The sequence below is a fragment of the Podarcis melisellensis genome (assembly GCF_964234715.1).
Source record: "Podarcis melisellensis genome assembly, chromosome: 18".
Lineage (NCBI taxonomy): Eukaryota > Metazoa > Chordata > Lepidosauria > Squamata > Lacertidae > Podarcis > Podarcis melisellensis.
The window spans coordinates 6,807,392-6,820,168 of NC_138536.1; the positions used below are offsets into that span (position 1 = coordinate 6,807,392).

The following is a 12,777-nucleotide window of genomic DNA, read 5'->3' on the forward strand; positions in this document are numbered from 1 at the left end:
GTTGGTTATGAGTTTGAAATGTAATAGGGAAGATAAGAAATGCATACTGAGAGATTAGATTGGAAAATTTCCAGACAGGATTGAAGTCAAAAATTTGAAGAAGATGTAAAAGTATGTTTAATTACTGTTGAAAATGATATGTTAAAAAACTAATAAATATATATATATGGGTGTGACCTACGAGATCCTTCTTTTTGTGTCACGCCATGCACCGAAAACATATTAAAAGCATGCGACTCCCTTCCCCCGCGAAAGATTCCTGGGAAACATAGTTTGCCAGTGGCGAGGTGCAAACTACAGTTCCCAGGATCCTCTGGGGGAACGCCCTGCGCTTTAAGCATACAGTGAGGAGGCGAGGGTACGTGCCACAGTTTCTCAACCTCAGCGCGACACAAGGCATGCAACAAAACAGCAATTCGACAGCGTCACCCACTCTGAGGCTCCAGCTTCGTCAGGAGAGGTTGGGCGCCGCCAACGGCCGCCGCCGTGAGGGTCTTCACACTCTTCTCTGCCACGTCGCAGACGGACTTCAGGTAGGGGTGGGTCTCTTTTGTGGAGGCGTAAGCCGAGGAGACCATGTCGAAGGTCGAACTGACCAGCGGGAGGCCGACCACTCGACTGACCACATTCTACCAGAGAAAGAGAAGAATTCTTATTATCGTTTGGGCAGCTCATTTTCAGTGGTGCCTTGGTTCTCAAACGCCTTGGTTCCCAAACGCCGAAAACCCGGAAGTAAGTGTTCCGGTTTTCGAACGTTTGTTGGAAGCTGAACGTCCGATGCGGCTGTTGGCTATAGTTTCCGGGGCGCCTGCACCAATCGGAAGCTGCGCCTTGGTTTTCGAACATTTCGGAAGTCAAACGGACTTCCGGAACGGATTAAGTTTGCCACTTTTGTTTTTGCTATTTATTTTTGAGGCTTTTTCGGTTAATTTGTTTTTGTGACTGTGTGGAGCTCAGTTCAGCTACTGATTGATTGATTGTGCGACTGCGGAAATGGATAAAAGCCCCCCATTAAAAACAAGGACTATCTCCAGCGCAGGTAAGAAAACATTTTCATTGTTATCCTCTACAATACTGTCTTATTTATTTTATAGCACAGTTCATTGTTTATTGGGGGCACAGGTGGCGCTGTGGGTTAAACCACAGAGCCTAGGGCTTGCCGATCAGAAGGTCAGCGGTTCGAATCCCCGCGACGGGGTGAGCTCCTGTTGTTCGGTCCCTCCTCCTGCCAACCTAGCAGTTCGAAAGCATGTCAAAGTGCAAGTAGATAAATAGGTACCGCTCCGGCGGGAAGGTAAACGGCGTTTCTGTGCGCTGCTCTGGTCTGCCAGAAGCGGCTTAGTCCTGCTGGCCACATGACCTGGAAGCTGTACGCCGGCTCACTCGGCCAATAAAGCGAGATGAGCGCCGCAACCCCAGAGTCGGCCACGACTGGACCTAATGGTCAGGGGTCCCTTTACCTTTACCTTTGCGTACACTGCAGCAGCCTTTGGCTATGTGAAATAAAACTGACTGCCTGACTGAAATCCCCTACCTGGAATAGAGGGGCCCAGGTATTTGGCCATGGAGACAGAAGGGGCAGATCGGGGTCCAGAAACCGCCAGCGACCAACCCCCCCCCCCCACATACCTGCTGATCAGGTTCTTGGTTTTCAGTAGCCGTGTCGCTCACGGGACTTCCTTCCGACGTCATGGCACGGCTAAAAGAGAGGAGGAAGAAGCTGTTAGGAGAGGCAAGAGGGACCTCGCTTCTGCCCCACAATGGCCAGTTAACTTATGGAACTCCCCGACACATGATACGCTGAGGGACGGTCGATGAGCAGGCCTTCGTTGTTGTTGTTTTTTTCCAGGGCTGTACAAATTCATGGAAGATGGTTCTATCGACCGCTCTGATTTACTGAAACGGAAACTGCATTAAGACAGTTTCCACAAATTTGTGCAAGTCGTCCAAGCGGGTGGCTGTCACTGTTTCTTAGAATTTTAAGCCTGCATTGCTCCCTAGACGCTCGGCAGATAAGCGAAACCTTCCATTGTTTCAAATTCCAATAAGTGGACGAGAAACAATGGTTCTCATGTTATAATGTGAAGAGAAACCAGTCTGTCCCAGTTGGATGAGTCACGCTGCATTTTTTGCTTAAGCAAACCAACAGTTCTGTGGCACTGCAAATACATGCTGCTCTCTAATTCCAGACTTCTTCCATTATGGGGCTCAAACAGTACAATATTGGGAAATGATTTATAATGAATTGAAAAATATATATTTAAATTTAGCTCCCCCTCCCCCAAAGTCCTTTTTGTTTGGAATAAGCTAGACAGAGGGAAGCGGGCGGCGCTGTGGGTTAAACCGCAGAGCTTAGGACTTGCTGATCAGAAGGTCGGCAGTTCGAATCCCCGCAGCAGGGTGAGCTCCTGTTGTTCGGTCCCTGCTCCTGCCAACCTAGCAGTTCAAAAGCACATCAAGTGCAAGTAGATAAATAGTCCATTGTCCAGCCTGCACCCTGAGGTCCAGCTCCGAGGGCCTTCTGGTGGTTCCCTCATTGTGAGAAGTGAGGTTACAGGGAACCAGGCAGAGGGCCTTCTTGGTGGTGGCGCCTGCCCTGTGGAACGCCCTCCCGTCAGATGCCAGATCTTATTTTTGAGATAGTTTTCTGTTTAAATTACATCATACCCTTTAGAACATACTTTGTGGCGCTTTGAGGAATAAAGGTGTTGTCAGAATCGCAAGGCAAGTACGTCGCTCACAGATGCAAGAGATTTTGTATCTGGTACGCAGGCTGAGACCCTCCCTGCCTGCGCATTGTCTCACCAGAGTGGTGCATGCTCTGGTTATGTCCCGCTTGGACTACTGCCATGCACTCTCCATGGGGCTACCTTTGAAGGTGACCTGGAAACTACAACTAATCCAGAATGCGGCAGCTAGACTGGGAACTGGGAGCGGCTGCCAAGACCACATAACACCAGTCCTGAAAGACCTACATTGGCTCCCAGGATGTTTCTGAGCACAATTCAAACTTTTGGTGCTGACCTTTAAAGCCTTAAACGGCCCAGCATACCTGAAGGAGCATCTCCACCCCCATCGTTCTGCCCGGACACTGAGGTCCAGCTCCGAGGGCCTTCTGGCAGTTCCCTCCCTGCGAGAAGTGAGGTTACAGGGAACCAGGCAGAGGGCCTTCTCGGTAGTGGCACCCACCCTGTGGAACGCCCTCCCACCAGATGTCAAGGAAATAAACAACTACCTGACTTTTAGAAGACACCTGAAAGCAGCCCTGTTTAGGAAAGTTTTTAATGTTTGACCTTTTATCGTGTTTTGAATATTCTGTTGGGAGCCGCCCAGAGTGGGTAGGGAAAGCCAGCCAGATGGGCGGGGTATAAATAACAAATTGTTGTTGTTGTTGTTTTCCTCCCTCTCTCTACACACCAGGATGTGTGGATATGCAATGAAGCTGAGTAACAACACAGAGTTTATTGGAGGAGTGGGTGGAATACCAGGATATACACCATGAACCCCACTGGGTGTTACCTGAGGCCAGTCCCTGCCTCTCAGCGGACCCCGCCTCGCAGACTTGTTGTGAGGATTAAATGAGGACAGGGAGGGGAACCTTGTACACAATACCTTGAGATCCTTGTGTTTGTGGCTGAGAACGGGAGGAGGTTATTAATGCAGGTAACAACAATTAATATTATTATAATCGCAAGGGTGTGTGTGTGTTTGTTAATCACCTGCCCGGAGCCACCCAGAGAGGCTGGGGAAATCCAAACAGGTGGGTGGGGTCTAATTAATAAATTATTATTATTATTATTATTATTATTATTATTATTATTATTATTATTATTGCTGTGGGTTAAACCACAGAGCCTAGGGCTTGCCGATCAGAAGGTTGGCGGTTCGAATCCCCGCAATGACAGGGTGAGCTCCCATTGCTCAGCCCCTGCTCCTGCCAACCTAGCAGTTCAAAAGCACATCAAAGTGCAAGTAGATAAATAGGTACCACTCTGGAGGGAAGGTAAACGGCGTTTCCATGCGCTGCTCTGGTTCGCCAGAAGCTGCTTAGTCCTGCTGGCCACATGACCCGGAAGCTGTACGCCGGCTCCCTCGGCCAGTAAAGCGAGATGAGCGCCGCAACCCCAGAGTCAGTCACGACTGGACCTAATGGTCAGGGGTCCCTTTACCTTTACCTTACAGTGGTACCCCTGGTTGCGAACGGGATCCGTTCCGGAGCCCCGTTCGCATCATGAGCAGAACGCAAGCACCGTCTGCGAGTGTGCAGATTGTGATTCGCCGCTTCTGCGCATGACGTCATTCTGAGTGTCTGCACATGCGCGAGCGGCGAAACCCGGAGGTAACCCGCTCTGTTACTTCCGGGTTGTCGCGGGTCGCAACCTGAAAAGATGTAACCTGGAAACAAGAGGAACTACCGACTTTGAATGAGTGGAGAATGAAACTTATGGACTACGCAGGACTGGATAAAATGACTGGGAAAATCAGATACCAGAAAGATCACAAATTCATCGAGGATTGGGGAAAGTTCACGGATTATCTGAAAATCATATGTGATGAACAGACAAGGCTAGTGGGTTTTAAAGAGGTTTTGTGATAGTATAAGGGATATTGTAAAAAAAGAAACAGAGATGGAAGGATATATTAATTGGCAATATTATATATAGAAAATGTGTGATGATAGGAAAAATGGATGGTTGATGGAGGTGCTGGTGGAAGTTCAAAAACTGGAAATTTGTAAACATGGTTGTATGGACTTATTTGTAAAGGAAAAATCTAATAAAATATAAAGACGTAACCTGAACCGAACGTAACAAGAAGTATGATTGCAGTATTATTGTTATTATTAGAATAATAAAATAATGGAATTGTTAGAAGCGGACCTCTTCCTGAGATTAAGAGTCCTGTGCTCTACCAACGCAGCCCCAGTCTGACTTTGAAGATACAGGGAACTGAAACTTGACCGTTCTGAAATAACAGCAGCAAGAATATTACTGGCCCAAAAATGGAAGCAAGAAGAATTAATGACGATTGCAGAATGGAGGATGAAGTTAATGGACTATGCAGAACTAGATAAACTAACAGGAAGAATTCGAAACCGGCGGGACCAGAAATTCACGGAAGACTGGAGTAAATTTACGGACTATTTGCAAAGTTTTTGTGAAGATCAGACGACGTTTGTAGGTTTGCAAGAAGTTTTGTGAGGAGTATTTTTGGAAGTATTGCAAAAATGGAGAAGGGGGAATGGCAGATGAAGGAGATGGACTACGTGGAACTGGCTGAGATGACTGGCAGAATCCGAGACCAAGGAGAAGAGTCGGTGGAAGAAATTTAAAGTTTATTTACAGAAATATTGTAAAATTAAGGAATGTTAGAAAGATGTTGGAATAAAACTATGTGGTTTGAGCAGAAAAGATATAAAGAATTAAGCAAAAATGAATTGATGAAAGAAGAGAAATTAAATTACAGTATATTAAGATTATGATTAATATAAAAATAAAGCTGGAAAGGATTTGCTGAAATGTTTAACTGAACTAGAATACAAAAATGGGAGGTGTGAGGTGGTCAAGGAAGTAAGTGAATGAAAGTAAGTAAAGGGTTTTTATGTACTGTTTTCTTTTATGTATTGTTTTTGTATTGTATTGTCTGTTTTTTTTTCTTATATTTTTTCTTCATTTGTTTTTTTCTTTTTCTCTGTAACCTTTTTTTTTAAAAAAAATCTGAATAAAAATTTATTTTTTTAAAAAAATGGGGAAGGATGGTTTGTTAAGAGACGTAAAGGCGATATAAAGTTAAGAAATGCATAAGAAGTGGTTAAAACGGTGGATCATCACCAGAGGTGCTGATGGAAGTCTAAAAAGATTGTATAAGTGATAGGTTTTGTGGTATAATTTATATGTTAAAATCAATAAAAATTATTTTAAAAAGGAAAGAAACTTGACTGTTCTGCACAAAATGCCTGCATGCCAGCACTGCGCAACAGATGCTAGAGGTGACACATGTGATCCAGCACAGCCCCGCCTGGGCATGTCAGAGGAATGCGCTCAGGTCCCGTTCAGGGAGTCAACTTTGCCCTAGTGGGCTCTCCGCCTCTGGCAGAGAAGGGCCTTACTCATTCGAGGACACGGCCTGCAGCTTACAACCTCCTGCCTGGAAGGTCAGGCTTTGATGACTCAGAGCACATGCATGCCACAGCCGTGCAAGCGTGGAGCAGGCTTGTGCAATGCACCTCACAACTGCCTCCTTCCCGTGTCAACATTCACCGAGAGCTGGAAATCTCGGCAGGCCTGGAAATGTTTCACCTGCACCCACTTAGCAACATCTTGCAACGTACAAAGCTGCTTTCCGCCACGGGCAGGGTGGATAAAAACCAATGATTTTTTTAAAAAATAAATAAATCGGATTTTAAATTTTTTATTAAATTGGATTTTTAGAATTTTATTAAATTGGATTTTAAAATTTTATTAAATCGGATTTTAAAATTTTTATTAAATCGGATTTTTAAAATTTTATTAAATCGGATTTTTAAAATTTTATTAAATCGGATTTTTAAAATGTTATTAAATCGGATTTTTAAAATTTTATTAAATTGGATTTTAAAAATTTTATTAAATCAGATTTTTAAAATTTAAATCGGATTTTTAAAATAAAATGCTTTCGGAGGAGAAATCTTCCTAAAGATAGCTTTCTGTTTAAGTTACATTATAGTCCAAAAGCTTTTGATCAGGAAATAAGGATTTGCCTTTAAGTTTTTCACGTGTGCAAAAACTCAGTCTAAGTATGTTTTTTTAAAAAATTGTTTAAACCGCATCAGTTAACAAACGTGGATACATATGCTACAATGTTACTGTTTCAGTTAAATAAATGGTTTAAATTGTTGTGAAGGAAATGTTTCTTTTTCTCCTTCCAATCAACTACAGCAGAAAAGTTGCCCAAATATAAACCATAATTTCATAGTTGCCTGTCTATGTATTTCTAATAGTATAACCAGTAATTTTTGATATAACTGTAAAAACCACTCTGAAAATTCATTATTCCAAAAATGAAAACCTTCATCTGGTTGTAAATACAGTGGTAACTCGGGTTAAGTACTTAATTCGATCCGGAGGTCCGTACTTAACCTGAAACTGTTCTTAACCAGAAGCACCACTTTAGCTAATGGGGCCTCCTGCTGCCGGAGCACAATTTTTGTTCTCATCCTGAAGCAAAGTTCTTAACCTGAAGCACTATTTCTGGGTTAGTCTGTAACCTGAAGCGTATGTAACCCGAGGTACCACTGTATTAAGATTATACTAGCAAGAATAAGTCTTTCTGTTAAATAAAAAAGATTTAAAGCAAGTCTTACTGACTAGTGATGTAAAATCAAGCCTTACTGAGTAGTGATTTAAATCGTTATTTGATTTAAATCAAGTCCGCCCTGCTCAGTAGTGTTGGCTCGGATTGGCAGCAGCTCCCCAGCGCTGGTCATTCCCAGTCCGACTTGGAGATATCCAGGATTGAACCGGACGACCTTCTCCATGCATTCAACGACCGACTCCTTCCCCTATCTCAGGGGTCAGCAACCTAAGGCCCATGGGCCGAAAGCGGCCTGGGGAGGTCGTTTGACTAGCCCACGAGCTGCCCCTGAACTGAGTTGCCCGCTCGTGCGCGCCGCTAAACTGGCACAGCGCGGCGCAAAGACTCGCTTCCATGGCACCGAAAACCGTGCCTGCGCAGACGCTGAAAACCGCATCTGCAGGTTAAGGGTTTCTGGGAAATGATGTATAATGAGTTGAAAAAGATGTTTAAATATACATTTGGAAAGAAACCAGAAGCCTTTTTGTTAGGAATAACAGGATGAGAGATTAATAGAAGGGACTATAAACCCTTTAAATATGCAGTAATAGCGGCAAGAATACTAATGGCCCAAAAATGGAAACAAGAGGAACTACCGACACTTGAAGAGTGGAGAATGAAACTTATGGACTACGCAGAACTGGACAAAATGACTGGGAAAATTAGATATCAAAAGGATCACAAATTCATCGAGGACTGGGGAAAGTTTACGGATTATCTGAAAAACATATGTGATGTACAGACAACGTTAATCGGTTTTAAAGAGGCTTTGTGATTGCTAAAGATGTATTGTAAAAATAATAATAATATAAGACATGAAAAATGCGTAATGAATAGAAAATATGGATGATTGGTGGAGGAGCTGGTGGAAGTACAAAAACTGGAAATTTGAGAAAAGGAGTGTGTTGATTAATTTGTAAAAGAAAATTTAATAAAAATTTATTTAAAAAAAAGAAGAAAAAAAACCCGCATCTGCACATGCGCCGAAAATCACAGGTGTGCGAACTCACACACACACGTGATCCAGGCCATGGAGGGATCTCCGTGGGACTGATCCGGCCCAGGCAAGATAAACCTTGCTGAGCCCTGCCCTATCTTATACTGACCTTCACTATAAGTCAGTGTTAGAAATCTGCCTGGTGCCAGGTTATCTCTGCATGCCAGGGTGGTGACTGACATGCCCATCTGGCAGGCCCCTCCGGCTTCCTTAAGTGTTGTTGTTTAGTCGTGTCCGACTCTTTGTGACCCCCTGGACCAGAGCACGCCAGGCCCTCCTGTCTTCCACTGCCTCCTGCAGTTTGGTCAAACTCATGCTGGTTGCTTCGAGAACACTGTCCCACCATCTCGTCCTCTGTCGTCCCCTTCTCCTTGTGCCCTCCATCTTCCCCAACATCAGGGTCTTTTCCAGGGAGTCTTCTCTTCTCATGAGGTGGCCAAAGTCTTGGAGCCTCAGCTTCAGGATCTGTCCTATCAGGGAGCACTCAGGGCTGATTTCCTTCCGAATGGAGAGGTTTGATCTTCTTGCAGTCCATGGGACTCTCAAGAGTCTCCTCCAGCACCAGAATTCAAAAGCATCAATTCTTTGGCGATCAGCCTTCTTTATGGTCCAGCTCTCACTTCCATACATCACTACTGGGGAAACCATAGCTTTATTTGCTGCATTCATCTCCTGCCTTTCTCTCCCAGGAGCCCATGGTTCATCGGAATCTCAGTTAATCACGACAACAACCTTGTGAGGCAGGCCAAGAGTGACTGGCTCCAAGGTCGCCCAGTGGGATTCATGACCGAGGGACGATTTGAACCGTGACCTGCCAGGTCCCAGTCCCGACACTCTCACCCTGGCTTCCTAGAGTCCTCCTGCTATGGGACAGCTCTATAAATTAAGTAGGTATGCACTCACAGGTGTAAAAAGATAAAGGACCCCTGCTTTTGAATTCTGGTGCTGGAGGAGACTCTTGAGAGTCCCATGGACTGCAAGAAGATCAAAGCTCTCCATTCTGAAGGAAATCAGCCCTGAGTGCTCACTGGAAGGACAGATCCTGAAGCTGAGGCTCCAAGACTTTGGCCACCTCATGAGAAGAGAAGACTCCCTGGAAAAGACCCTGATGTTGGGAAAGATGGAGGGCACAAGGAGAAGGGGATGACAGAGGACGAGATGGTGGGACAGTGTTCTCGAAGCTCCCAGCATGAGTTTGACCAAACTGTGGGAGGCAGTGGAGGACAGGGGGGCCTGGCGTGCTCTGGTCCATGAGGTCACAAAGAGTCGGACATGACTAAATGACTAAACAACAACAAAGGACCCCTGACAGTTAATCCAGTCACGGACAACTCTGGGGTTGCGGCACTCATCTCGCTTTACTGGCCGAGGGAGCCGGCGTACAGCTTCCGGGTCATGTGGCCAGCAGGACTAAGCCACTTCTGGTGAACCCGAGCAGCGCACGGAAATGCCTTTTCCCTTCCCGCTGGAGTGGTACCTATTTATCTACTTGCACATTTTGGCATGCTTTGGAACTGCTAGGTTGGCAGGAGCAGGGACCGAGCAACGGGAGCTCACCCCAACATAGGCTCTGTGGCTTAGACCACAGCGCCACCCGCATCCCTCTCACAGGAGTAAGTCCCACTTAAAAGCATGCATAGGATCAGACCCTTGCGGGGGTGTCCAAACTTTTTTCAAAGAGGGCCGGATTTGATGAAGTGAACATGCATGAGAGCTGACTAAAGTTGTTGAGCCTTGATTTAAACCTGTTTGCTTGTAGGGAGGAAAGGTGTGTGTCTACACTTTACAAATTTAAGATTTGCAGTAATTGCTCTGCCTGCCTTTTCATATAGCCCCCAGAAGGAAGTGCAGCCCCCTCAGATTGAAAAGGGTTGCCCCCCCTTTTTTTGAAAAAAAGTGTTTTAAATAACACATGGGCCTTTCCAATTCTCCTTAAATGCACATACAGTGGCACCTCAGGTTAAATACTTAATTCGTTCCGGGGGTCCGTTCTTAACCTGAAACTGTTCTTAACCTGAAGCACCACTTTAGCTAATGGGGCCTCCTGCTGCTGCCACACCGCCAGAGCACGATTTCTGTTCTCATCCTGAAGCAAAGTTCTTAACCCGAGGTACTATTTCTGGGTTAGCGGAGTCTGTAACCTGAAGCGTATGTAACCCGAGGTACCACTGTACCTTCGCTCGACCTCTTGAATGAGAGCAGAGAAGGCTGTTAAGACTGCAGCTGACCAAATCGCCCTCTTAGGAAGTCCAAGTTGCTTAAGAAAGCTAGAAGTTCTCACCAGGATCACCAAGATGTTATTTACGGTACTCATTAACTTCCTTGCCTTGGAAGTTAAATCCCAGGGGTGCTTTTGTTATCAGCTAGGGTGTGTGTGTGTGTGTGCGCGCACTTCTTTTGGGAAACTCTGAATCGCTTTGCAGTGAAGCCAACATCTCCTTTTGTTGAAGCCACACAGAAAACACTTTCACATGCAAATACAACCTCACAACACGTCGAAGTTCCTTTTTTTTTAAAAAAAGAACTCCACTCCGGAAGCAAACCCTAGAAGGATGGGGGGGGGGGTGAAATGCCCCCAATCCGTTCCACTTTTAAACAAAAGCATTCCAGAAACGGGAAGTTTCGCGGAATATTTCCTTCCTACTTTTGCATTAAAAAACAACAGCAATACTATTTGCATTTGGGAATCTTTCCCTCATTTGCTAGCTTTGAATCCCAAAACACATTTAGCCAAATTTAGGTATGCATAATTAAAGGAGGTGCTGTATTATACAATCAATTTTTTTCAGGGAATTAGGAGGTTTGTGGGTTGTTGTTTTTTTACGATCCTAACAGTACAGCATGCCGACCCAGTTTTTAAATGGAGTTTGTTCCCAGGTAACCAGGTATAAAAAAAAGTTTTATTTTACAGGACTGTTAAGTGAGGAGGGGGCGCTGGAGGAAGTGGGAGTTTGAGGGAGTGTAAGAATCTGTGGGGTATTTTAAACGCAGATCATTAAGTCCCAACGCATCGCCCATTAAAATTAAGAAATCTCACCCACCCAGTTTTTAAAATCGTTCCCCAACAAATCTGGGATCCCTTAACCCCAGGAATTTCCTTTACTCCCCTCCCTCATATAAACTGCTTTTTAACCCCGGAACTGTTGCATACGATCGCCACCTTGAAACAATTAAACCCCGACCATACCTTTCAACTACCCCGGACCAGGAGCAACAATGAAGGTCTTCCAGCGACGATCCGCACGCAGCTAAACGCGGAGGTGACTCGATTCAGCTACTCACCGGCGTGGGCGGGGACAGAATGTTGGCCCGCCGGCTTTGCTACATTGCGGCGCGTCGGAGCCAATCGGGCGAGGGGAGGAATCGAGCCCCAGCCAATGGGGAGCGGAGGAACGCGGCGGGGAACAGAACGTGGCGTCGCGAACTGGTTACAAAGGAAATCAATAATAGACTTAAAAGGGCTTCTTCTTGCACGTGGGTGACAGGTGGGCGTGGGAGGAGCAGGGAGCTGGTATTAATGCAGGGGTCAGCAAACTTTTTCAGCAGGGGGCCGGTCCACTGTCCCTCAGACCTTGTGGGGGGCCGGACTATATTTTGGGGAAAAAAAGGTGAACTAATTCCTGTGCCCCACAAATAACCCAGAGATGCATTTTAAATAAAAGCACACATTCTACACATGTAAGAACACCAGGCAGGCCCCACAAAAAACCCAGAGATGCATTTTAAATAAAAGGGCACATTCTATTCATGTAAAAACACGCTGATTCCTGGACCATCTGTGGGCCAGATTTAGAAGGCGATTTGGCCAGATCCGGCCCCTGGGCTTTAGTTTGCCTAGTAAAGGTAAAGGGACCCCTGAACATTAGTTCCAGTCATAGCCAAATCTGGGTTTGCGGCACTCATCTCGCTTTATTGGCCGAGGGAGCCGGCGTACAGCTTCCGGGTCATGTGGCCAGCATGACGTAAGCCGCTTCTGGCGAACCAGAGTAGCGCGCAGAAACGCCGTTTACCTTCCCTCCAGAGTGGTACCTATTTATCTACTTGCATTTTGACGTGCTTTCGAACTGCTAGGTTGGCAGGAGCAGGGACCGAGCAACGGGAGCTCACCCCGTCGCGGGGATTCGAACCGCCGACCTTCTGATCAGCAAGTCCCAGGCTCTGTGGTTTAACCCACAGCGCGTTTGCCTACCCATGTATTAATGTATTGTCACCAGTGGTTAGTCTGAATGATTTCTGCTTCTGTATCTGGTGCTGGAATTAGTATAGTGGTTTTATTTTCATTTGTTTTGGTTTTTTAAAAGAGACACTGGTCACATTTCGGATTAGAAGGCAAAACCTCCGGAGCCCTCTCTCCATGTGGTTTCCTTTCCAGGTAAATTGCAGGTCGCTTTCATGTGGTCCCGCTTCGTTAAGGGTCGTAGGGTCTAATCAGACACTGAGCCTGAATT

At 45.6% G+C, this 12,777-nt stretch overlaps 1 protein-coding gene across 2 annotated transcripts in view; it reads right to left on the minus strand.

Annotated features, from left to right (window-relative positions):
• LOC309360809 (perilipin-3-like) overlaps positions 1–11,679 on the minus strand; it is a 43,218-nt gene extending 31,539 nt beyond the window's left edge. For both annotated transcript variants that reach the window (XM_081895713.1, XM_081895711.1), the window contains exons 1-3: positions 11,517–11,679; positions 1,630–1,699; positions 434–629 (exon numbers count right to left, since the gene is read on the minus strand). In XM_081895713.1, coding sequence (XP_081751839.1) covers positions 434–629; positions 1,630–1,692 — 259 coding nt within the window. In that variant the 5' untranslated portion in view covers positions 1,693–1,699; positions 11,517–11,679. The remainder of the gene's footprint in view (positions 1–433; positions 630–1,629; positions 1,700–11,516) is intronic.
• Between the last annotated feature and the right edge of the window lie 1,098 nt (positions 11,680–12,777).